We start from the raw sequence: 25,787 nt of genomic DNA on the forward strand, positions 1-25,787 counted from the left end.
TGTAAAGGATTTTCTTAACCTGACAATCATTTATCACATTCGTGAGCTATGCTACTTTGTGTACTTTGCTTTGGCACATTTAAGGCAATGCTCTGAACTATTGTCGTTGTTGCTGGAAAGAAAGGTTTGAAGGGCCAAGCTCTAGAGGAAGCGATTCTTTTCATATATACTAAAGCGGGCCAGCACTGCTTTGTTCTCTGTCTTGCACAGGGTTTTTAGAGTTATGAGCAGAGGCTAAAGGCTGAATGAAAGGCAGCAAGGAGCACTACTTAATACCAAATCCTTTATGGTGCCATCTTTTGTGTGCTGACATACACTGAATGAATAGGACTAAGTCTTCCTGCAGGCTAAGCTCAACCTAGCTCTCCCCACTGCCAATCATGACCTGCAGTAAGAAAGGGGTTAACAACGACAAAAGCATTAGAAACGTTTGAGACTGAATTGCCCACGGTGTACAGCACAACACAAGAAAAATGTTTTATATATACTTTATACTGTCTGTCTTTAAATTAACCAATCCTGACTCAAACTCACTGATGGCTCCTTTCCCTTGGTCTTCATAGTTCTGGTCTATATCACTCTCAGATCCCAAAACACTCTCTACCTCTCCTTATCTCTCTTCCAGACCACACTTTCTATCCTCCCGCCTGTGCTACTCCAGGTTGGGCATGGGGCCCAAACTCTACTCGCAGCTTCACTCGCCTCCCCACCTTGTTGCCCTTTGCCACTACTATCGCACAGTATAAGAACCAGACCTTCCCGGACTGCACTTAGCTCAGAGGCTAACACTAACCAGCCACAGATGTTTACATTTTGAGAGAAGGAGCAGCAGATGCAGTTTCACTCAATAAAACCTCTCCTATTTTCCCTTTGTCTCTCTCTCTCTTCTGACTTACTCTCTCTTTTTGCAAGCCTGCAAAGAGCCCAGGGGAGCTCTTTAGATCTATGGGTGTGACAACCTTGCTCTCAGGCTGTATTTGCCTCATTCCCAGCTCTCTCTCTGTGCTGAGTCACCTGGGTTTCCCCTTAAAAAATGAGAGAAAACTCCCTTTTCCAATTTTCCAAACTGCCAGACATTCAGCAGTGAAGACTGAGACTTCATTATTACTGAAGCAAATGCTATTAACAGACAGTTTGTGGAGCTGTTTTATGTGCAAAACTCCCTTCATTCCGGTGAATGTTAGCACACCTGAGTCCTCTTTATTTCAGGATAAAATGAGACACAACCCAGGAGTGGAATTCCAGCAGCAAGAACAGACAGGAATATCTCCAGGTAACACTCAGCAAACAAAACTCAAGCAGTCACATCCTTAAGAAACTGGTGGATAGAAAGAGCAAGCTGATTTTTTTTTTTTTTTAATCCTTTTCATTTTCTCTTATGAAAGATTTTACAAGCTGCAAAGTGTCAAAATGTTTCTAATGAGACTACCGTGACTGTGAACAGAGGCATGATGTGTGGTCTGATATGAGCTCATCTGCAGAGTGACACCAACACCAAACAGCACACAAACCTCTGACAATAAACTGCCCTGTGATACCTCAAGCTTTTTGTTCTTAAGCAAATGATTTTGGTCTCTGTCTCAACAACCTACATTAGATTGTGAGAAGTCAGCAGTGCATGTTGCTAATAGAAGGCAGACTGCAGAATTCTGCAGCTCTAATGTCATCGCATTCAGTGGATTAGTGTTTGCCTGTAAGCCCTTTTCAGGGCATCTGAGAAGTGGTAGGTCACTATATAGTTTAAGAAGTAGCATACCAGCACCTCCTGCAGTTCCACAAACCAGAGAGGGAGCTGCTTTGAAAATATTTTAGGAGAAAGGGTCATAAAACACACTGCTCAATAGTCTATTAAACATGGCATGGTGAATCCAAGAACATAACTCATAAATGCTTCAATAATCCTTCCTCTATGTGCAAGCCAGCAAACAGTGTTTGCAATATGCCTTAATGAAAACAATGTCTCTGTGCAGATTTTTGTTTTTAATATTCTCAGAAGTTAATTAATTTAAAATGTGGCGGCAGTGGTGTTTGTTTTGCAAAAGAGGGGCCTAGGGTAGTGTCTTAAATGCCATTGTTTGAACTAATCTCTTCTAACATACTTGTTTGTGGTTAGTTGGTTAAGCATAGTAGAGGCTGTGCTCATTTTCTCAGGCAGAGCAACACAACAGTATCATTATGTGCCCAGTGGGAAGGAACCTTTCATGAACCTCCAGGGTTTTACTCTCCCACAACCAACTGAGGGGGATAGTGGAGAAGCATGTATGCAGGCATGCATATGAAACAAATAAAGGGGGGAAAACAATATCTGGTCAACTAGACACACATGGCATTATAGAGGATGTGAGATCAGTGCAAATTTCTACTGCCTTCTCAGTAAATGAAACATCAACAAGAGAGACAATCAACTTTCCCTGCACTTAACAAAACCATCTGATGTGCATTATTCCTGACAGAGCATCAAACTCTGGCTTTTTAATGGAATAAGTTCCCTCTGCTCTGTCCATTAACAAGGCTCTGTGGGAAGTGATGAGTTGAGATTTGCAGAAGGTGCCCAGCTGAAAACTCTGAATTACATGTGCTAAAAGGATGAATAATAACATCACAATGTGGAGGGAAGACTGTTGAAAAATGTATCTGTACTTCCCTCTAGTGGCCGGAGAATTTGGTAGTAAGAAGGGAAAAATTAATGTGGGCAACATAGAAGACATTGCAAAAGAATATTAATAACATAAATGTTAGAGAAGCAAGTATAAAGTATATTCATGTGTTGCACAGCTTACCCAAATGCACAACTGATTTTCACTGGTTTAACACAGACCATAATAACTCAAGTCACTTGTTGGAAGTAGCGTCTGAAACAGTTCTTCTGTTTGGCAGTAAGACAGACAGTTGTTTATTATGAACACTGGCAATAAAGGTTGAAAAACTTTAATCAAATACAGAGTCCTCATATTCTTTATTATCTTGTGTGCATTTTATGTGGGAAAGCATTTTGTTTAAAGTAAATATGAGGCTTTGTGGTCACTGAAAAGAACATGCTCAACAGGTTCTCAAGATACTGAAGAATAATATTACCATGTGTTTAGATACTTACCTTTTACTTTTGAACCCAAACTGGACAGGAAAATGTTTTTGCTTACCTTAATGGAAAATTTAAGAGGAGCCATTGCAGTGAACACGGCAGTCAGTGTCTAATGCCTCTCAACAGTAACGGAAGTTATCGTTTCAAATAATCTTAAAAGCTGGGCCCACAAAACAAATTACTACCTCTATGAAACAAAGAGATGCACTAACATTAAGCCCTCAATAGCAAATAACACAGCAACAATGCCACAAAAACATTAAATGTTTGAGTTACATTTAACCAACCGCAGATTTCCCACCACCAAAAATTTTGAAAGTTTGTCAAACGACGGGGCCACCAGAAATGACGTCACACAAATGCATCCTACAGTTTGTAATCCCACAACTGCAAAGCTTTGGTTTATGACAAGCATACGTCGGAAAATTGAGTAAAACGCGTGTCCATCTCTATCATCACGCTTTTATGGACCTATCGGTAAATTTTCTGTCTTGACAGAAAAAAAAGACAACAAAATAATACGACGCCTGATTGAATAGGACCCCACTAGGACCCAATGCTGTAACCTCTACCATAGAAACGAGTTGCATATTGAAAATGTCCTGTATAAATCTCGATATTACACGTTGTCAATTTTTATCTGTATACTCATATTAATATAAAAGGGACAACATATTATGAACTCGATATGCTTTCATTTGTTTTAACTTACTATCATCGAGGGTATACCCAAAATTTGTTTAATATTGGTCAGGCAATGCTAGAAGTCCCACGGCATCAAAGGTGCTTAATATAGAAGCAGCAAAAGAAGCATTATTACTCAGATTTCGGTGAATAGGCTAAAAGGACACTACCTTCGCTTATATGTTGCGATAGTGATCCTACCGGTGAACTTGCTTTGCCAGTGCTTCGAGAAATTGCTGCTTACGTGATGGCTCGAGTCGTCAAGAAAGCTCCTTCTGTTTGTACGGATTTACCACTGGGCAACACTGATATTTGTACCAAGCTTCATTTGCTGAGGCAGCTTCTGAGATCTTGTTTTGGTCCAACAGGTAGATTAAAACAAATTCATAACAATATTGGAGGGTACGTTGTAACTACCTCCACCTCCTCAGTTCTCCTTCCAGCTATTTCCTCCTCACAGCCTTTTGTCAATATGTTGAAAACCTCCATCCTCAACCACGTTTCTCGTTTCAGTGATTGTGGTTTGTTTGCTGCCATTCTGTGTTTAACTCTAATTGACCAAGCAAATCGCGCTGCTCTCAAAAGAAACGTGGCCATTAAAGTGAACAAGCACTTGCTGGGTCTGTGCACCAGTTACCTACAACGTGAAGACTGTGGTTGCAAAGTGAAGCTCGACTTTAGCAGCAGCCAGAACATGATCACATTAGCTCGTAGCATTATCTCCAGCAAACCAGCGTGTGTGCTGACAGAGCCAGAGACACTTCACATCAGTAAGTTAACTGTACAAGCTTTTTTGCTGACCATTCCCTGTGACATGCCAGGTATAGTCAGTCTTGGCAAGACAGTGACGGTCTCTGTGGAGGGCTATTCTGTGCTAGACTCTGCAGTCTTTCCAGGTTTGCTGCTGAATATTACTGATACATTTTGCATCAGCAAGGCAGATCACCTGCATTCAACTCCACTAATTGTGGTGGTGTTTAGTGTATCTCTTGCTGGAGACCTTTCTGAACTAGGAGATGGGATAATTCAAGTGCACCAAGGTGCAGATACAGATTCACAGATCCTGAATCAACTCCTGGAGGTCGGCAAGCAGGTGGTTAAAGATGAAGTGAAGCTCTTTGTGTGCCAGAAGGTCATACACCCAGTACTACAACAATACCTGAAGAGTAATGGTATCATTGTGGTAGAGAGACTAGGAGTCACCCTCATGGAGCCACTTATTCAGCTGACAGGTAGGTCCTTAGGAGTGGGTCCACTGGCAGATTTATCTTTGCAATTCCATGTTGTGCAGACATGTTAAACCCACCTAACCTTCTGGCACAGTTTATTAAACTCATATAATAGCTACAAATTGAATGATCTTGTTAAAGTAGTCTGTAATCTATGTGATATTTTACTGCTGTAATATTACACCAACATCTGAAATCCTGTTTTATATTTGTCAACTTGATCAAATAGGTGCTCAACCTGTGGCCTCATTACATACCACAATCCCAGCCAAGGCCTATGGGAAGGTGAGGGATCTCAGTATTAGGCAGTTTGGATCCCAGACAATGCTGCATTTACATTCTCCTGGGGAGTCAGTGGTCTGCACAATGGTCCTCTGCCACAGAAATGAGACAATGTTAAGTGAGCTGAAGGTAAGATAAAGTGTTGAGTGTTGGGACTGTGCTGTAGGCTTCTGGGGTTTAAGATAGACAGAGATGTGAAACTGGTCACCCAGATGCAAGAAGGTCAAATTGTATACCATTCACATTGTAGACTGAACTTATTAGATGGATCTCCCTTGCACGTATTTACAATCTTCACTGTATATTATTCAATAAAGCAGAAATGATTAATAATAAATGGCCCTATCATGCTCAGTTGGGTGTTTAACTAAGAATGTTCTTCTGCAGCAATTTCGAAAAAAGCATCCATCAGCTGGCATCAGATATTTTTAAAACAAAAATAATTTTACACATAGACATGAGCTTGGAATGTCCAGTCATAGTAGGCAAATGACAACTGAATGGATGTTTTAATTTTCATCTCTTTGACTGTTTAAGGTGGTGTGCCAGAAGACAGAACATGTGTTGAGGCTCACCCTGAGGGAACCATCTGCCTTACTTGGAGGTGGATGCACCGAGACTCACTTAGCGGCTTATGTCAGACACGAGGTGAGATCCAATATTTAGACTTCACTTTTTTTTTTTTATAGCAAACACATTAAAGCATGTCTTGATTATGTCATATTTTTCTCTTAGAGCAAGAATGAAGTAGCACAAACAGCATCAGTGTTAGGGTGCTCACAGATGGAGTATCTTCTTGGCATGGAGGGATTCTGCCGTTCTCTGGAGTCTGTAGCCACAGCACTGGAGCACAACGGTGGGAATTCTTTAATCGATCTGACTCATGCTCACCACTGGACTCTTCCTGCAGATGTTGTGAAAGATCAGATGGCGGATAACTTTGGTTTATGTGGCTGTGGACTGGTGGGAAGTAGCCCAAGCAAGAAGTGGACATACTTAAACACTCAATACACAGAGTTATCACCTGCACTCTTGCCTAGAGACAATGTTATGCAGCCTTGTGTGCTGGACTCCTTCGCAGCTAAACTCAATGCATTGCAGGTGGCTGTAGAAACAGCTAATCTTGCACTAGATGTGACATATATAATTCAAGATGTGAACTAGCTGAATGCTGTATTTGCTATACTCTGGCCTTATTTGATTACCTGAAATTCTAATGTGAAATACAGAATAGTATGCCAAAATATAAAATACCAAACAAGAAGAGGGGAAAAAATCACTCATGCATAAATCTATGAAATATCCAAACTAGAAAGTTTAAATTATGAACTCTCCCAATCTGTTACCTGGGTTAGGTTGTCATAATAATCTAGAAACGGCCTTTAAACTCTTTCAAATGTATTCATGTTTCCATTCATTTTGAACTTGATTTTTTCCACTTTAACATCAAACATAACCTCTCTAAGCCATCTTGTATGAGATGACAGTACAAATCTCTTCCAGGTAAGGAGAGACGCTGAGCTGAGAGTAGTAAAAGCTTCCACATTAGACATTCCAGCCAGAACATTCTCAAATTCTGTGACTCTGATTATAAAATTTTCCTAAAGCTGTGAAGACTAAGTTACTAAGGAGTGAGCAGACAGCACTTAAACAGAACTGACCAAACTCACCATAACTTCACACTCATTAAAGTTATTACCTGCCTTTCCTTAATGAAACATTACACAGCAACTGAATGCTAAAGGTTTGATATGATGGCATTTCTGTAATAATCTAATCAGAGGGAAAGTCTGCATTTTGTGGGCTGTGATTGCGCTTAATATGACAGTTGAACTAGTACTTTCACATACATTTACTTAACAACTCACTAACATTCTGTCATTTGAAATATTCCTTGTGAACATGATGCTGCTAGTCTGGAAACTGATCTCTCATTTGGAAGGCAGCAGCTTTTTGGTGGCTATATTTGGTGGCATGTTTTTCTGGCATGATAAATCCAGTGCCTATTGCAGTTCATCTTTTCACAAGAAAGTCAGAAAATTAACCTGTTTGTAATAGAAGAATACAGTTTTATGCAAACTGCTTCATTGAGGTGCTGATTCAGCTTGTTTCTGATATTGAGTCTATACTCATTGGTATAAATGTAGATGGACAAAATAACACAAAGACCTCTTAGGATAACACAATACAGCAGCAGCATGAAAGACATCTTTTAAAATGACATAGTTGGATTAGCAGATTCCTAAAACTTTCAGCAAACTTCTTATAATCTTCAAGAAAGGATTGTCATCTAAGACTGGGTTAATTTTAGCTAGCTGTACCTAATAAATGGCAACTAAGAATTTTAAAAAATGTATATACAATACTTTTTAGTTGCAGAAATGAAGGCATAGTGTTCAGTTTACTATATTCCTCCACTCACTTGGCTCCCTCTGCTGGTGTCATGTCTAAGTGTCTCCACTGTAATTCACTGGCAAAGTGTTAGATATCAATTCTAACCAGGGTGTCTACATTATATGCTCTGTAAATGGGTTAAAAATTCCAGTTTACAACCAAACTAACAGCCCACATTACAACCATTGCAGTGTTGAAAATATAAGTGGTTATTCAATGTGTGATTGTAAATACTTGGAAGAACAAGACACCAGAGCAGACATGCTTTTCAGTACATTTTACTTGTTTTGTAACATGAATCCTCAGCCCTATCTGAAGAGCCTGTTGGGATGCTTTGTCAGTGGAACCTGAGATCAAAAAAACTCCATTTAGGGAGTAGTTAAGTAGTATATTTTAGTTTTGTGTCATGTAAGATCCCATTTTCTAAGCAAGAAATTAAAAAAATACAAAAACCATTTTCTAAAAGGTAAACAAAGTTCAATAAACAGAAAATGAACAGTGTTGAGGTTCAGCCTTTGTCTCTATAGGACTGAGGTGAGGTGAGGTGAGGTGAAGAAAACAGAACACCACTCCCTGCTGGAGAGAGGAGATAACAGTTGGTGCCATTGAGACCAACACATGGGGAACAGGTCACAACACTCGTGGAGTACTGGGGGAGCTGGAGACATTGTTGAGCACTAGGCGAGGGGGAGGGTCCATGTGGAAAAACCAAAGACTGAAAACACACATTCTAAAATAAGACTAAAAGTAAGGATATGCTTTATGTGCAACAGTGATAAAAGGCACAATAGCACAGTGTGTCATGCTTTACTAGTTTCCCTTAAATCAAATTAACATCGGAGGTCAAGTGAGCCTGGGGATTCTTCTTTTAGTCTGTGTCCACTTGGTTCACCAGATATTGTAGCTGAACGTGCAATGCCTCTTATGGTGGTGAGAGAGGGACCTATGTTAGAGGACTGCATCGTTTCAATGGGAATAAATGCCTTCAGCAGCAAAAGTCAGTCAGTAATGAGTGATGTTCAGATCTCTAACAACAGAAAAGAAGGTGAGTGCGGCCTATATCATATTGTCGATGAAAGCCTATACCGCCCTGTGACTCATCAATATGCATTCAGGTTTAGTATGCAGGGAGCAGCAGTGACGTTTCTGGGTAGATTCCTAAACCATATAGCAAAGCATTGAGACTGATCTTAAAGCTCAAGCCATCTATTACTTGTTATAGCTAACTGCCTAAGTGATACTCCTACTGCTTTAGGAGTAAATTCTCCTATACTGAGAGAACTAGTGAAACTGGGAAACAAACCTTGAAATAAGGATAAAGACTTCCCAGTCACTTTTGGCATTCTTAAATCAAAACAGTATTTAAAAGAGAGGTAAACTACTACCTAGTGAACAGATACAGTAACAGTTCCTACAAGTTTAAGCAGATCATCTAGGGCTTTACCGCTGCACTACTTGGTTGAGCCCATAACAAAACTTTTGCTGATCTAATAAAACTGAATGTGTAACAAAATACATTTTCTAAGTCCAGCAAAACAACAACAAAAACAAAAAACTTTGTTCGAGTCTTCTATACTGACAATTCATCGACTACAAAGATTCAAGGTGGCAGTGTAAACAAACACTAGAGATGTCAGTATTTGAAATCAATACACAATATCCAGCTTTGAGTATGTTTCTGTAGCACCCACATCTGCAGTGTGGCTCTGGTAAAACAAATCTATAATGCAACATGCATATAGCTGGATCCTGGGAGGAGTGTCACACACACTAATTTAACAGGCAAACCATGTTGTGGGCTTTAGAGCTAAACTGACAACACTGCTTTTGTTCAAATCTAACACACTATGTGAGTAAATACAAACACGTCTAATAAAACTAGGGGAAAAATAAAAGGAATAACATGAGTAAAGGATAATATTTAATAAACTAATAAGGTAATCAGGTTTTTGGCTTTGTACAGAGTTAATGAACTTTGTTGGGGGCAGCCCTTTGTTAACAATGACAACATACTGTACTTTATGTTGAGCAATTGTAGTAATTACCTGGGACACGGTTTTCAAAATTTAAGTTGCATGTAGCTTACAGCAGTCAGCAAACGCACTCATTGCATTTTCATCTGGCAACATTTCAGTAATATCCATTAAGATCTGAAGTTTTATTTTCATTCCTTTTCTGAGGCAAATTACATAAGTCCAAATGTAAAGACTGCATTATTACAACTCAAATCCATCATTTATCAGGAAAACAATAAGGGAATAAGAGGACAACTGCAGTCCTTGCAAAAAAAATCGAATAAGATTTCCCCCTCCCAACGCTTACTCCGAGTCAAATTAAACCTCCTCGAACCGATTGCTCCTACATCATTTCAAAACCGCATTTCAAGCAAAGCACACGCTTCAAACTGAGAGGAGGGTGGAGACACGTGGAGGAAAGCTGAGGGGGAGAGAGAGGAAAAAAAAAAAAGACTATTGGCTTCAACTGTCTTCCTGCAAATAGTGGGCATAACTTGGGGCGGGGTGGGAGGGGCGGGAGTGTCTGGGTCAGGTTATGGCGATAGATAGTAAGGGGAGGGCAGCGGTGCTGCAGTGGCCCCTGCAAAAGTCAACCTCAATGAATGACGAGTGCCCCAGCAGCGTAACTCACAGAGCTGTCCTGCCAGTTCCTGCACTCACTTGACTGGGCGTAGTTTAGGAAAGTGAAGTTCATTTCTAAACCAGACTTCCTCAGCTCAGCCACAGCCTGCAAGACAGTAACATCCACTTTATTCACACTATGCAGCATGCCAGCAGTATTACACACACAACCACACGCACACAGGCTATAAGGACAATACTTGTCCTATCATAGCTTAGACATGGCATCAAGCTTACTACTAGCAGTAGTAACCAGATGTTACAACACCAAAGATGTCTTCAACTGCATTTGTTTGTGGAGTAACAAGTTAAAGTAAAACATCTTTTTCTTATCATTCTTAAAATACCAGGACTATCCAGCAGTCAACAATACAGTTTTCTTTCTTTATTTCCATGCATCACACATACAGCATATGGATCATCAGCTGGTGAGGATGCGGATTTATTGCTTGGGACACGCAGACCCATCATCAACATGTCTACACGATGTTAAATACTGCGTCTTTTCCTCTGTACTTACATTTAGCAGCACTCCAATCGGGTGACGCCCACAAATGGTGTTGCGATACTTCTTCAAGTAGTTGGTGAAAGACATGGGATCCAGCTGCTCTATAATTCCCATCCCCTTCACAAGCAGAGAAAAATAAGTGGAACAGCAGTTATAAAGCTTTAATGTGGCCTTAAAAAGCACAAGGCTATTGAGTTTTAGAGGCTGTTTATTTTTTAAAAAGCAATGACATCAAAACTTCTTTTTTTTACCTTTTAACATTTTCAAACTACTTTACCCTGCCAAAACACATAGATAACAAAAAAATTCATGATCAAAAGAAAAATAAAATATCTAAATCCTCTCTATCCTTTTCTATTTTCATTTCTTCAAAATGTATTTTAGCAGGCACAACAAATTAGTCACATTAACTGCACACAAGGTATTCAAAATGCCATGTCATTGTGATTTCAGGGTCTATATAATATTACTTAATTTCCATAACACCTGTGCATGTGGCTGATTTTAATCCAGATCTTTCCTTTATATATTTTATCCAACACATGATTCCAGCGTTTGACTTTCAGTTGAATACATCTCAGAGGTTACCATTTTATCAAGATGCTCAATAGACCTGTAGATCTCCCCTTGAGATTCATCGTAGTACGTGTAGCGGAACCGTTGACCTCCAAAGGAGAGAGGGTATTGGTACAAAGCATGGATACAGTCACGTCACATTTATGACATTTAGGGTCAATCTATCCTGAGATCACAAACTTTTAACAACATGATAATCTCAGAGAAAGCCTTACTCTCGTTACTTTTATTTGGCAGTACTTACCCCAGTGGCAGAAGTCAGATGAGATGATGAAAAGGTTGGAAGGGTCTGCCAGATACTTGCTAAGCAGCTTCCCATATTCTTGTTCTTTAGATTCACTCAGGGCGCCCACAAGCACAGGGACAATGCTAAACTCGTCTTTGTGGCTGCAACAGAAGATGACTGAATCAACAATTCGAGTACAATAACTGCACTTATCACTGTCAAAACTGTGTCAAATGGGCATGAGTGGAAATAAAATCTGTGTCCAACAAGTAAATGGAAAACCTGCAGCCTATTACACAATTAACTGACACCAGTGAGTTGCACCTTTACAGCATACATGCAACACTTACAGTACATTAATGTTTCTTGTCAGTCAACACTACAGGTTTTACATAAACCCATATGAATGATGTGTGTAAATGTGCTCAGTTCACCTCATACTACATAATCTCTGCTTTTCTGAAGAGAATGCTTTTGATTCCTATCAACAGAAGGCTGTATCAGTTATGCATACCATACATTCCATGTGTCCCTGCATCAGTGTGGCTCTGACCTATGTTTAGAAAGGCAGTGAAATGAAAGAACAGAACTAGACGAGCCATTGTTGTTTTGTCAATAATAGCTGAGGAAAAAAAAGCTTCATTCTGCGAGATTGTTCCTTATGAAACATATATAGTGTTGATTCTTTAGCCGATGCTACTACGTATGTGCATTACCTCTCCATGGCTTTAGCAGTGTAAGGCAAGTGCATTTCAATACTGTGTTCGTCCTCATCTGTCTGTAGACTCATCCGCTCAAACAACCCAGTTTTCCAGAGGTCAGCATAAACTGTAAATGAGAAGCGAGTTTCAATTTAATTTGTGTGTGTGTGACCATGACCATGTCTAATGATTAAGTAATTTTTGGAGATCCTGATAATCACCTAGCTGAGCAAAACCTCATCATTAAGAAAGCATTTATCCTTCGAGTCAGGGAACTCTCTGGTCACCAGAGGATGATTTAAAGTGTATCAACCTCCCCAGACTGCTTGAGGTCTGCATGTTAGAACTGTTCAGGCTAGAGTAAGATAACCACAATGAAGAAAGGGTCTTAAGATAGCTCTGTGCTGTTTTTTTTTTAATTATCCAGAATGTGTTTTTTGGCATTAAAAAAGGCATTTATTTTTACACTTATGAAACCTACAGCAGTTATGTTACTCCCACACATCACCCTGAAAATACTCAGCTAAATAATTAACCAGTTACCATGTGTTAACATATGAGCAGACACACAACTGTAGAAATCACAATGTCATGAGTAAAAACAGTGAATACCCTTCTGGTCGATTCTCAGGTCATAGAGAGGTGTTCTATAGATGCCTGCGGGTGACAGGGCACAGCGGGAGAGGGGCACGTGGTGTGAAGGTCCCAAGATGAACACCCTACGACTGATGGACAACAGGACTTTATCTCACTCACTCTGTTCACAACACGCACAATACCACCAGTACTCTATTTTACTATCTAAACTAACATGAGTTCAAATCTGTAGGGAGTAATGTCAAATAAGAAAGTCATACATAGCAAATTCTTTAATAAAGAAATTAAGAGAAAACTGAATGACTTACGTAACAGAGGGATCAACCTGCTTGTAGGCATGTGCAGCACATGCACCACAGTAGGTATAACCAGCATGCCTGCAAGTAAAACATGTCAAATTAGAAAGAGATGGCATCACAGAAACCATCTGACATTTTTAGTTGTTTTTCTTCCAATTGTAAATGTGTGCTTACGGCGCTATGATGGCTCTAGCGGGTCTAATCGTGGACTGTGCTTGGGATAGCCAGCCCTCTAGTTGTGCATTCAGCTGGGATCCTGAAAAGGTAGAGATGAAAAGACAATTTTGGATCACTGGATTAAAGGGTAGCCATCCACTCTTTATGCTTCCCTACAAGACTATGAATGACATAGTGGGCCAGCATTTTTTAAAATTTGTTTTTAAATCCCTTCATGGCTTATTTATCTGACTTGCTCTACTGGTATATGCCTACGCATTCTTTGAGGTCAGCTAATCATTCATTCATTTTCTACCGCTTAGTCCCAGAACGGGGGATATTTTACATTGGTGTTGATTTGGTCTGTACTTGTAAGTTATGTTAATTTTTAATGTATATTGTTATTTACACTGTACAGCACTTTGGTTGTTTTTAGTGCTTTATAAATAAAGTTGGAATGGAATGAATAATAAACACAGATAAAAATACAAATTATCTGATCAAGATAAATAGGATTTGATAGATACAGAAGAGCTACAAGCCTGTAATATGTCAATGAATGTGTGGGGTGTGGCAACAGTGGTTAATTTAGCCTCATTAGCTGTTTGCTATGTTATTGTGGGAGAGAAATTGAGACAAACTGGAATGACCTTTATTATGTCCACTGCATATTCTAAACTTATAACCCATCTCTGCTGACACCTAATACAGTCCTTGACAATATCTTATAAGCTGCTGGAAAGACTTCGGCTGTGAATCTATACACAAATGTGTGCTCAAATCCAGGTTAAACAATAAAAAAAAAAAACTAAAATTTTAAACTTTAATGTGATTCTTTACCAGTGTCTAAAGCTGATAACCTTATGTCAACATCAATCAAACCTAGATAACTGATGTACATAATTACATCTGCATGGAAAAGCAAAGAACTGGTATAATTAGTTTTGTAAAAACAAATAAGGACATGGAGATCAGGGTCGACAGATGCAGCCTAGGGACATATTACTTAACGAACATAAAATACAACAATTCTGTTATGTTTACCTACTGTATATGTTTGGTCGAAAACTGTTATTACTTACAAGGCAGCAAAGCAAAGGATAAACAGGCAGGTTTGCAGGGTTTAACAAAAAGAAACTAGTGACTAGCTAGTGAAATGGGAGAAGGGATACAACAGGATTTAGTGTTCTGCCCTGCCCTTCCAAGCCTTTTACCTCGAGGCAGGGAATATTTATGCACTTAATTTGTGCGAGTCGGGGTCAGCATGACCAAAAAAACCACAACAGTACAGGCAAATTAAATTAAAATAGCTGCTGGCAGCCTGTGTCGGGAAGCCTAGTTTAGCCAGATAGCAGGCCGAGAAGTTCTGCAATATTAGCCAAGTTAGCTATTGCTGAGTTAATAACTGATTGCTTGCCAAAAAAGAAACATGCTGAGCAGCAGAAGTCTGTTTGTTTTGAAACCTTTCATTCGACCATCCGAGAAGGAAGAGCTGAATCAGCTCAAACCAACCATGCACCAAAGGGGATAAAGCATAACGGAGTCAATACCAGCTAAATGTTAGCTTGCCGACTTTGCATCAGATGGATTAACGTTAGCGTTACAACCCTGACGTTAACCATCACCGTCTGCTGTGGCAAGCCATGTATTCGACGGGTTTTGATGCTACTTTAATGAGGTGATAAAAAACAAAAAGCCAGTGAAACTAATTAAGCACGCTGCCATGAGAGAAAAACAGTCAGCTAGCACACAGTGTGCTAAAACGGACGGTGCTCTGTTGAGTTACCCGAAGCAGAGTACCAGCTCCCGGCGTGACTTGCTTCTCTGCACACCACTCGGTTCGACATCTTGGTTCCCAAGCCGCCTATCTTGGTTTCCTTAACTCTTCTCAGACGAAAAAAATAGAACTGCAAAAGCCTATGTTTGGAGAAGAAACAACGCCCGCTAGCTAACTTGCTTGTGAACACAAAGGGTTGTTCGACTAGAGAGACAGCTGGGCTAGCAGGCTAACAAGCTCAGTGTTCCGTGAGCTGGCAGTTGTGATGTTACCGGTTGATAAGTTAACCGGAGACAGCAGCTAACGACAGTTTGTCAAGACAGTCCGGTTAAGTTATCATGCAAATTTTCAAAGACACCAAATACAAAATGTCTATAATGTGCCAACACAGAACAGCCTGAAGTACAATAATAAAACCAACAGCTGTCACAGTGAGGATCAGTCCTTTACTGATTTGTCTGTCAAGCCAGGTAAGGGGCGTCACTGAAATGCTATCACAGTGACGTTCGGGCATTTTGATTGGTTGTTTGAATAGCCGGCATAAAGTGATTCGTAGAAAGATTCTGGAGGCGTAGCCGTTACTGAAATGATTGTTCGATAATGAAATTGGTCTTTCCCGTCAGGTGAGCGGGTACAGTGTGACAATAGAAGCAGGAAGTCAATCGGCATTTATCTATATGTATTTATTTATATGTGTTTGCTATTATCTTAAAAGAAATGAACACTTAAATTTGTATTGAATCAGGAGGCATCGCCTAACTAATAATATATATACAAATTATTTTTATAAAAAGACCTGAGCAATCATGTCAGGGCTAGTGATGGCCGATGAGGCTTTATTGAAGCTTCGACACAGTGTTCACACAAATGGTTCATTACTAGAGGCCTCAATGACACAGTGCTCCAATAGGACATCTAGTGGTCAAGAAATTGAAGTGCAGTCAAGACGTGTCGCTTATTGGTTCATGGATTGGGATTTGATTCGCCATGCACATTCCTGTTCCACTACACTACATGGTTGTATGGTTTCAAGCTGACACAATAAAATATAAAATAAACATGGACACATGTTGAAGACCATGTTTCTTATTTGGCACCTCTGAGTGTAACCCTATATGCTCCTCACTTATATTTTGTGTTATGTAAACATTTAAATGATGCTGCTACGTTCATGAGATGTGCTCTACAGATTCAGACAGATGTCATTCTCACATGGGACTGGTGCAAATACAGATTATAGTATGGACTTCTGCAAAGTTTGTTTTGGAGTTCATTGGTAAAGTGGTTCATGGGTATGTGGGTAAAGAGGGTGTGCTTGTGTAACTGTTTATGAGTTTTTATTGAGAACTAACAGTATATCCACAGTTTTCAGACACAAGCGGTTTCTCCTTTTACAGACTATTTCCCCAGCCTTGGAAAAAACCCGTTCACATGGCACAGATGTGGCCGGGGTACACAGGAAATGCTTGGATAATTCATAGAGATTTAGGTAACTATATATGCAATATATATCTATATCTCTCTCTATATATATATATCTTATCTATATATGTAATATATCTATATCTAATGTTATTTAGGACTATGTGTAACTATATATATCTAGTGTTATTTAACTGTGTAACTATTTTATCTATTTCTCTATGTAACTTACTATCTAGCTATCTATTGATCTATCTCTCTATCTACACTGATTCTCCACTAAATACACAATCTGCTACAACACTACTAACTCTCAAAGCAACTAACGCAAACAACAGCAACAAACCAACCTGCTCTGCAAAGACAGATTCAAATGAACGCCACTAAACAGGGATATCCTATGTCTGAACACACTCTATCCAAAGTGATTCACATGACAAACCGAACCAATCAGCCAGGGCTTATGTTGAAAAGAAAAAAAGGCATAGCCCCCAAAGCTTATGTTTTATTACGCAAGCACATATTTAGTGTTCATCTGATGCCTTGATGTTTGTAAATGAATCTTTTACAAAAATAAGTTACTAAAAAGGGTTTAACTGGCACTAGGATAGGGGGAAATGAAGGCTAATACTCAAGTCTCTACTGAAACTTAAATCCATCTTAAAATTATATTAGGTCACTTTAAAGGTACTGTAGTGTGGGGATAGAGAAGGTGTCACTTGTCATGGTAAGTAAAACAAACCAAAAAAAAGATTTAGATGACTATATTGATTACATACGGTGTGCGGTGCTTGTTCTCATGGTGTTATGCTGTCTGTTCTCTATTGTTGCTTGAGGTACTGAAATTTGTTTATTAAGATATGTGTGTAGTGTTTGTTTCTCATGGTGTTATGTTGTTTGTTTTCCATTGCTGCTGAAACACTGAAATTTCCCAATTGAGAGATCAATAAAGTACCTACCTACCTACCTACCTACCATATCCTAGGTCAATATTTTTTTTCAGTATTACTGGGGTAAAAACATTTCCAGGTAAATATAAGCTGCGTATTGATAAGCTGCTATGTTGACAGTCCTGAATGTACTCTCAGAAATGTTTTAAATTAAATGCAAAAGAAACCTTAATATAGTTTTTTTCTCAATATTGTAAAATACACAGTTCTAAGGGTCAGTGCTAAATGCTTTTTCAGAAGAAAGTATGTGAATATACATAATTAAAAGTGCATTTACATTCTGTTTCATATGGCCATTTGTTGAGATAATGTGATTAGTCTAACTCCTACCCTCACCCAAGAAAAGTTCTCCATGGCTGCACCATGCTGCTGAAGTTTTTTATTCTGAAAATCCAACCAGAAGTTCTGGTCTTTGTTTTTGTCAGAGGAACGGAACAGGAGGGCGGGACTTATAGCAAGAGCACACGGGAAAGCGGAAGTGTTTGGATACTAGTGTTAGTGTGATATATATGTCAAAACCGTTGTTGTATAACCAATAAATAGCGGATTTACCTGATTATAAATGCGACTCAAAAGCTAAATGTTACCTGTCTTCTTTCATAAGTGGCTAACTTTGAAGTCAAAGTGAGAACAAGGAGATATCAACGTTAACGTGAGAGTAATGTCGGCCAAAATAAACGCAACTAAAAGCAAAGACAGCCATGAAGTTATCAAAAACTACCATAAGGTGGCATTTGAATATATATCGAAGGCATTAAGGATCGATGAAGACGAAACAGGTTGATTTACTGTGTCCACACTGTGTCTATGCGTTATTAGCTGATATGTTGTGGTGTGTTTTGGTGTGGTGTGTCGTGTGTGTGACAGCCTGAAATAAACAGCTCCTCTGTGATGACAGGAGAAAAGGAGGAGGCTGTGCAGTGGTACAAGAGGGGGATTGCTGAACTTGAAAAGGGCATTGCAGTAGAGCTCACCGGAAAAGGTAATATGCACCCAACTGTAACTTAAATTGTGTGTTGTGTTGATATGCTTTAGCCTAATACTCTTGTAACTTGCATTGTGTGCTGTGTTGATATGCTTTAGCCTAATACTCCATGTTTTCTAGCAGAAGATCAATATGACCGAGCAAAGAGACTTAAGGATAAAATGGTCAACAATCTCACCATGGCAAAAGACAGGCTGACCCTTTTAGGTAAGTGACATTTTGGTTGTCTGCCATGGTCAAGTATAGACTGTGTTCACTGGTTTTATCAAAATACTATTAAAGAATGCTGAATGAATGCCCTGTTTTGTTCACAGAGACATCATTGGCATCTAAAAAGAGTAGTGCTCCACCGAAGACCTCAAATCATGCTCTCCCACAGCCAAAGCCTGCTCCTAAAAGCCAGCCCACAGTGCGTGGTTTGTCCACTAACATCAAGCCTGGCAGAGCTGTGCCTAGATCCACAGATCCAAAGGTTGGTTGTTTGGCTATTTATTTATCTGTTTATTTAAATTAAGTTGTCCAGTTGTGTGCTATTTCTGACTGTCTGCTTCTGATGGATTGTGTAATGCTATGTGGATATTTGTATTCCTTCCAAGGTGGCTCCACAGGTGGGAAAAGCTCAAAATGGAAAAATTGCAGCTGCAAAACAGCCACTAAAGAGGGATATGAAAAACTTCAAGAATGTGGACAGCAAACTGGCCAACTTGATTCTGAATGAAATTGTTGACAGGTATGTAGAAGCAATGCTATTACAGTACTTGTAAATTGTGCTACTATTAACAGGCAAATTTTTAAAAGAGCACACGCTGCATTTAAAGTGGCATGCTCTACTCATTGCAGAGGGGCTTCTATATCCTTTGAAGACATCGCAGGGCAGGATCTGGCCAAACAAGCACTCCAAGAGATTGTCATTCTGCCTGCCTTAAGACCAGAGGTGAACAATTATAAATACTTGGTCTCTGCTTGTGGTTTTTCTGATATACACATTCAGTAATGCTTTTTCACATCTTATCCTCTAGCTGTTTACTGGCCTGAGAGCTCCAGCACGTGGTTTGCTTTTATTTGGCCCTCCCGGAAATGGGAAAACTATGCTGGTAAGTTAAGTGTTAATTCCAGCACAACAAACTGATTCATTCAGATCAAACTGAGTGTTATAATTTGTTTACAGTGCCCCAGTATTATCTGAATCACAGCCTTTATGTCTTCTTACAAGGCCAAAGCAGTTGCAGCAGAGTCTGACGCCACATTCTTTAACATTAGCGCTGCCAGTCTGAACTCTAAATATGTAAGAAAAGACTTTTTTTTCTAGAGTATATTGCAATGCTACACTAAATTCAATGTTTTGATTTGCTTCCTAACCTTTTTGGTCAACTCCACCACAGGTGGGTGAAGGCGAGAAGCTTGTACGAGCACTGTTTGCAGTCGCCAGAGAATTACAGCCCTCTGTCATCTTCATTGGTTTGTGTTACTCTATTTATAATGTAGATTTAGCTAAAACACAAATTTTTAGCCCTCAAGCTTCTAAATATAAACCTCATGTTGTCTTTTAATTTCAGATGAAGTGGACAGTTTGCTTTGTGAAAGGAGGGAGGGAGAACACGATGCCGCTCGTCGTTTGAAAACAGAGTTCCTCATTGAGTTTGATGGGGTAAGCAGCACCCTCTGAAATGTGGTGATGCACCGTGTTCAGAACACCTTCAGTCGCTGTTATGCCAGATAGCAGCACTGATGTTATTTCACAGCGATGTTTCTGGGTTTCAGGTGCAGTCAGGAGGGGATGACAGGGTGCTTGTAATGGGAGCAACCAACAGACCTCAGGAACTTGATGAAGCAGCGCTGAGGTCTATTATTCAATTCTACATGCATATTGATATTACTGTTGTTTTTTTCTCGAGATTACCACCATTTTCCTCTTATGTTTACCTTATAGGCGCTTTGCAAAGAGAATATATGTGACATTGCCAGATGTGGAGGTATTTAATGTGCAAAATGTTTCACATTTCATACACTCTTGAATGTCTTTTGTTAGCTTTGAAATTTTACTATGTAACTCTTGTTCTTCCAGACAAGATGCACACTGCTAAAAAATCTTTTGGAAAAGCATGGAAATCCGCTGAGCAAAAATGAGCTGTCCTATCTGGCAAAGTGAGTTTCATATTTGCTTGCTATAAGGCCAGTACAGCAGTGTTTTCATGGTAACTTGTATTAATTTTTGGACATGTAACGTGACAGAGCAACCGAAGGATTTTCAGGAAGTGATCTCACATCATTAGCCAAAGACGCCGCACTCGGGCCAATTAGAGGTAAGCCCCATTTTACACATTACTGGATTGATCTCATATTCTTGCTTCCATGATTTCAATATGAAATCTCCCCTACAGAGTTGGGACCAGACCAAATCCGGAGTATGGCTGTTAATGAGGTGAGATGCTGTTAAAAAGTACCCACAGTACTACAGAAATGTCCTTTATATCAGTTAACCATTACCTAATAGAGTTTATCTGTACTGTTATGCTCGTGTGGACCAACAGATGCGTAACATCAAGATGAAAGACTTCGAAGATTCCCTGAAGCGCATTAAGCCCAGCGTTAACCCAGCCACTCTGAAAATGTATACCAAATGGAACAAAGATTTTGGTGATACAACTGCTTATTGAACTTGAAGATTACAGTAATTTTGTCTGAAACTGAAAATCAAATAACAGGAGAGTCCTCTGTTTTACTCTGCAGGTACAAGATCAATATTAATGAACCTAAAAATCTGGAATAAATCCTTTATAGGTTGGTAAAGCCTTATATGTGTAATGTAAAATGTTATGGCATTTGGAGGGATTATGGGTAAATTTCCTGTTTTTTCAAAAGGCTTTCCTAACAGGCTTACTTACTGTATTATTATACTCCTAAAATACTTAGAGAACAGTGTTGCTACTTGAAGTTGCATTATTTATTCTGAAGAATGTCCTGCAACATGTCAAAGGGTCCTACTCTTGTGAGGGTAGCACATTTTTGTCCTGTACATCCTGGCACACTTAAGACTTTTACACATCCATTAGATACCTGATACATTGATATGTTGGTGGTACTGATCACCAAGTGCTCTGTAAACATGCAAGAGTGAAGATATCTCGGAAAAGGTTTGCAGCATTTGGTGATTCTGTATGTGTAAGAAAGTTTTTCCATTTGCACTTTTGATTTTGGGGGTAGTTATCTTTGAAAGTAGGAATGAATTATTGTGTTGACCAACATTGTTTTTCCTAAAAGAGTTATGACATTTGGTTGAAAAGTATTTTATTGAGCAGAACTGTGATGACTTCCCACTGTCCTCATGTATCAATAAAGTTGTTGAAGTTTCTTTGAACTTTGAAGAACTTTGAGTGTGCTGCAATGCATAGAAAAGGGCTATACAAGTGTAAGACCATTTCAATCGGATACTAAATGCAGATCAATTTACGTGAGTGCTTAAACTGATTTTGTTTTGTGGCACCCAAAACTAAAAATGTCATATCACCTTTTTTATGAAAATTCATATTAAACAAGACACAGAAAGGAAAACATTAAAAAACCAAATAGTTTAATGCTGTTTTTATCCCCTACACGCCCTCTCAGCGAATATATCAGATTGTTTCCATGCAATCCAACAGGGGACCCCAACTCATTAAACCCGTCTGATACAGTAGGGAGATTGACCTTTCGAACATTTTTTCAAGTGTTTTACACTGCATGTGAATATTTGTAAGGGTTATAAATTTTGAGCTATCCTGTAAAATAAACAAGAAAATGCTCTGTGAGTATATTGTAATTAGTTTTTCACAACAAAAATCATCAAACAACTTTTATAAAGAAGAAAATGTTTCAGAACATACATTATGCATATCTGCATCAGACTTAAAAAAAAAATACTCACGATCCATGGGATGCAGTATGCTTCACTCCTATGGGTAGATGGTGCTACAGTTTTGTTTTTGCCCATTCCTTGAGTATTTTCAGTGGTTTTAAGATGCAGTGTTTTTTCCTGCAACCACAACTGTATGTAATGCAGTAAATTGCCATTAAGGAAAATAAAGGCCATGCTATGCAATGTTGATTGTCAGGATGAATTATAGATAGGATTAAGTTGTCAGTTTTGAGCATGAGAGTTACACTTGCAGGAACCTCACTGTGTACAGTGCCTTGCGAAAGTATTCGGCCCCCTTGAACTTTGCGACCTTTTGCCACATTTCAGGCTTCAAACATAAAGATATAAAACTGTAATGTTTTGTGAAGAATCAACAACAAGTGGGACACAATCATGAAGTGGAACGAAATTTATTGGATATTTCAAACTTTTTTAACAAATAAAAAACTGAAAAATTGGGCGTGCAAAATTATTCAGCCCCCTTAAGTTAATACTTTGTAGCGCCACCTTTTGCTGCGATTACAGCTGTAAGTCGCTTGGGGTATGTCTATCAGTTTTGCACATCGAGAGACTGAAATTTTTGCCCATTCCTCCTTGCAAAACAGCTCGAGCTCAGTGAGGTTGGATGGAGAGCGTTTGTGAACAGCAGTTTTCAGTTCTTTCCACAGATTCTCGATTGGATTCAGGTCTGGACTTTGACTTGGCCATTCTAACACCTGGATATGTTTATTTGTGAACCATTCCATTGTAGATTTTGCTTTATGTTTTGGATCATTGTCTTGTTGGAAGACAAATCTCCGTCCCAGTCTCAGGTCTTTTGCAGACTCCATCAGGTTTCCTTCCAGAATGGTCCTGTATTTGGCTCCATCCATCTTCCCATCAATTTTAACCATCTTCCCTGTCCCTGCTGAAGAAAAGCAGGCCCAAACCATGATGCTGCCACCACCATGTTTGACAGTGGGGATGGTGTGTTCAGGGTGATGAGCTGTGTTGCTTTTACGCCAAACATAACGTTTTGCATTGTTGCCAAAAAGTTCGATTTTGGTTTCATCTGACCAGAGCACCTTCTTCCACATGTTTGGTGTGTCTCCCAGGTGGCTTGTGGCAAACTTTAAACGACACTTTTTATGGCTATCTTTAAGAAATGGCTTTCTTCTTGCCACTCTTCCATAAAGGCCAGATTTGTGCAGTATACGACTGATTGTTGTCCTATGGACAGAGTCTCCCACCTCAGCTGTAGATCTCTGCAGTTCATTCAGAGTGATCATGGGCCTCTTGGCTGCATCTCTGATCAGTCTTCTCCTTGTATGAGCTGAAAGTTTAGAGGGACGGTCAGGTCTTGGTAGATTTGCAGTGGTCTGATACTCCTTTCATTTCAATATTATCGCTTGCACAGTGCTCCTTGGGATGTTTAGCTTGGGAAATCTTTTTGTATCCAAATCCGGCTTTAAACTTCTCCACAACAGTATCTTGGACCTGCCTGGTGTGTTCCTTGTTCTTCATGATGCTCTCTGCGCTTTAAACGGAGCTCTGAGACTATCACAGTGCAGGTGCATTTATATGGAGACTTGATTCCACACAGGTGGATTCTATTTATCATCATTAGTCATTTAGGTCAACATTGGATCATTCAGAGATCCTCACTGAACTTCTGGAGAGAGTTTGCTGCACTAAAAGTAAAGGGGCTGAATAATTTTGCACGCCCAATTTTTCAGTTTTTTATTTGTTAAAAAAGTTTGAAATATCCAATAAATTTCGTTCCACTTCATGATTGTGTCCCACTTGTTGTTGATTCTTCACAAAATTTACAGTTTTATATCTTTATGTTTGAAGCCTGAAATGTGGCAAAAGGTCGCAAAGTTCAAGGGGGCCGAATACTTTCGCAAGGCACTGTACATGTATATACAAGTAGAAGCTTTGGAGAGGCCATATTATTGATATGTGATGTTACATTATGCAGCTCTGTGATCCAGATCCCATAAACAGCCACCATCTAATAACAGGTCCATTCACACAGGAGTCACCAGTTGTTGTGGCAGGGCTGATTCAAATTTAATAAATGCTTGTGGTCATTCACAGATCTTTAATTCAGTGCACTAAAAATTCTACTTAAACCCTTAGCTCTTCCTCTGCTTAGCCTGTGGTTTGTGGCCCAGCAGCTGCATAATCTGTTCCTGCAGATGTTTACAGACTGTACAAAAGCAAACATTTTTTACAATTTAATCAGTTTTTGAATCATAACCTCAGAATTTTATTTCCATATTGCTTATAATGAGAGAAACAGCTCCACATGCAACAGTCATCCCCAGAACTGCAACCACACCTTGGACTATTCTTTTTCCCTGAGGGGAGAGATGTTGGATGGTGTGTTTTTTTTTTTACCTTTTCATGACTGAAGAGCATCTTTCTTTAGGATTTTCAACAGGAATGGAGAGTTAGTTGTTGGAAGTTGCTGACATCACCATTTTTCTTGTTACTCTTTCCATTCCACACAGAAAACAAGTGGTTTTTATGAGAGACCATTTAATCATATTATTTTCCCACTTTTCAACTTATTTATCAGAGTATAGAAATGCATGCCTATAGGTGATAAAATCCGCTAATCGCCTGAAATCAACATTCTTCCAAATAATCAATTTTAAAATATCCAGTAATTACAGTGGGGAAAAAAAATGATATGTGCACAATGTGCTTGAAATTTTCTAACTGAAAAGACAGATTTATTGAGGTAGTTTAACCCTTGCAGATGATTGACAGATTACTTTTTAGGTTGCGTGTCAGAGGCCTGCACCACCACAGTGGCTCATTGATGCTTTCCACTCAAGGGAAAACAGATTAGGTGATCATTTGATACCTCCCATAAAACAGCCCACCATGTAGAGAATAGAATAATAGTCAGCACAGTTAAGACCTCTCACTGACTGAGCAAACAGTCTGAGTGTTTCTTCAAGTGGCCCATTATGAAAACAATATGTGAATGGGAGGGTGTTTTTTATGGTGTGTACACGTCTCACTTTAAGCAGAAATTGTTCTTTGAATGTGTGTGGAGATATTAATTATAAACTGAATATTAGTTGCTGAAGGATTAAATGTTAGCGCACTGAGCATGTGCAGCACCATGCTGGGGAGTGTGAGCTGAAGTATTTTTAAGAAAGGCCTGATTGTAAATTGTTCAGCTGTCGGGAGGGGATTTCCTTCAAATTTGAGGATTTGGCCCCTTTATCAGCCTTGGTTTAAAGACGTGGTCCAGGGCTTACACAGTGAAAAGCCTTCAGGGCTGAGCTGGGTCCAATTTCTAGCACTGGCTACTACTGTTCCTCTGGCCTGCATACCCAAAACAACTTTGTTTACTATGAGAGAGTTCTATTTCTCTCTCATGGGAGACTGG

At 39.4% G+C, this 25,787-nt stretch overlaps 4 protein-coding genes across 4 annotated transcripts in view; 2 read left to right on the forward strand and 2 right to left on the reverse strand.

Moving 5' to 3' along the window:
- The window catches only part of slx4ip (SLX4 interacting protein), a 31,646-nt gene extending 28,028 nt beyond the window's left edge, over positions 1-3,618 (reverse strand). Inside the window, exon 1 of the mRNA XM_020601088.1 lies at positions 3,141-3,618. Coding sequence (XP_020456744.1) covers positions 3,141-3,167 — 27 coding nt within the window. The 5' untranslated portion in view covers positions 3,168-3,618. The remainder of the gene's footprint in view (positions 1-3,140) is intronic.
- Positions 3,619-3,936: 318 nt separating this feature from the next.
- Positions 3,937-6,538, forward strand: mkks (MKKS centrosomal shuttling protein). The gene is made up of 4 exons (XM_020601800.1): positions 3,937-4,998; positions 5,225-5,406; positions 5,815-5,925; positions 6,013-6,538. Exons 1-4 carry the CDS (start codon positions 4,014-4,016, stop codon positions 6,439-6,441), a joined length of 1,707 nt encoding a protein of 568 aa, XP_020457456.1. The 5' UTR covers positions 3,937-4,013; the 3' UTR covers positions 6,442-6,538.
- Positions 6,539-7,955: 1,417 nt separating this feature from the next.
- On the reverse strand, positions 7,956-15,627 carry memo1 (mediator of cell motility 1). The gene is made up of 9 exons (XM_020601810.1): positions 15,157-15,627; positions 13,389-13,470; positions 13,224-13,292; positions 12,931-13,043; positions 12,334-12,445; positions 11,636-11,778; positions 11,404-11,480; positions 10,828-10,932; positions 7,956-10,413 (listed from the first exon to the last, which is right to left on the reverse strand). Exons 1-9 carry the CDS (start codon positions 15,215-15,217, stop codon positions 10,282-10,284), a joined length of 894 nt encoding a protein of 297 aa, XP_020457466.1. The 5' UTR covers positions 15,218-15,627; the 3' UTR covers positions 7,956-10,281.
- Positions 15,628-17,938: 2,311 nt separating this feature from the next.
- spast (spastin) lies at positions 17,939-22,179 on the forward strand. Its single transcript, XM_020596867.1, has 16 exons — positions 17,939-18,298; positions 18,418-18,501; positions 18,628-18,711; positions 18,819-18,976; positions 19,101-19,234; positions 19,345-19,438; positions 19,524-19,598; positions 19,718-19,789; positions 19,887-19,962; positions 20,061-20,152; positions 20,266-20,345; positions 20,435-20,477; positions 20,570-20,649; positions 20,737-20,807; positions 20,886-20,926; positions 21,036-22,179. Exons 1-16 carry the CDS (start codon positions 18,181-18,183, stop codon positions 21,159-21,161), a joined length of 1,428 nt encoding a protein of 475 aa, XP_020452523.1. The 5' UTR covers positions 17,939-18,180; the 3' UTR covers positions 21,162-22,179.
- The last annotated feature ends 3,608 nt before the right edge of the window (positions 22,180-25,787 follow it).

Source organism: Monopterus albus, unplaced genomic scaffold (genome assembly GCF_001952655.1).
Source record: "Monopterus albus unplaced genomic scaffold, M_albus_1.0 scaffold3.1, whole genome shotgun sequence".
Classification (NCBI taxonomy): domain Eukaryota; kingdom Metazoa; phylum Chordata; class Actinopteri; order Synbranchiformes; family Synbranchidae; genus Monopterus; species Monopterus albus.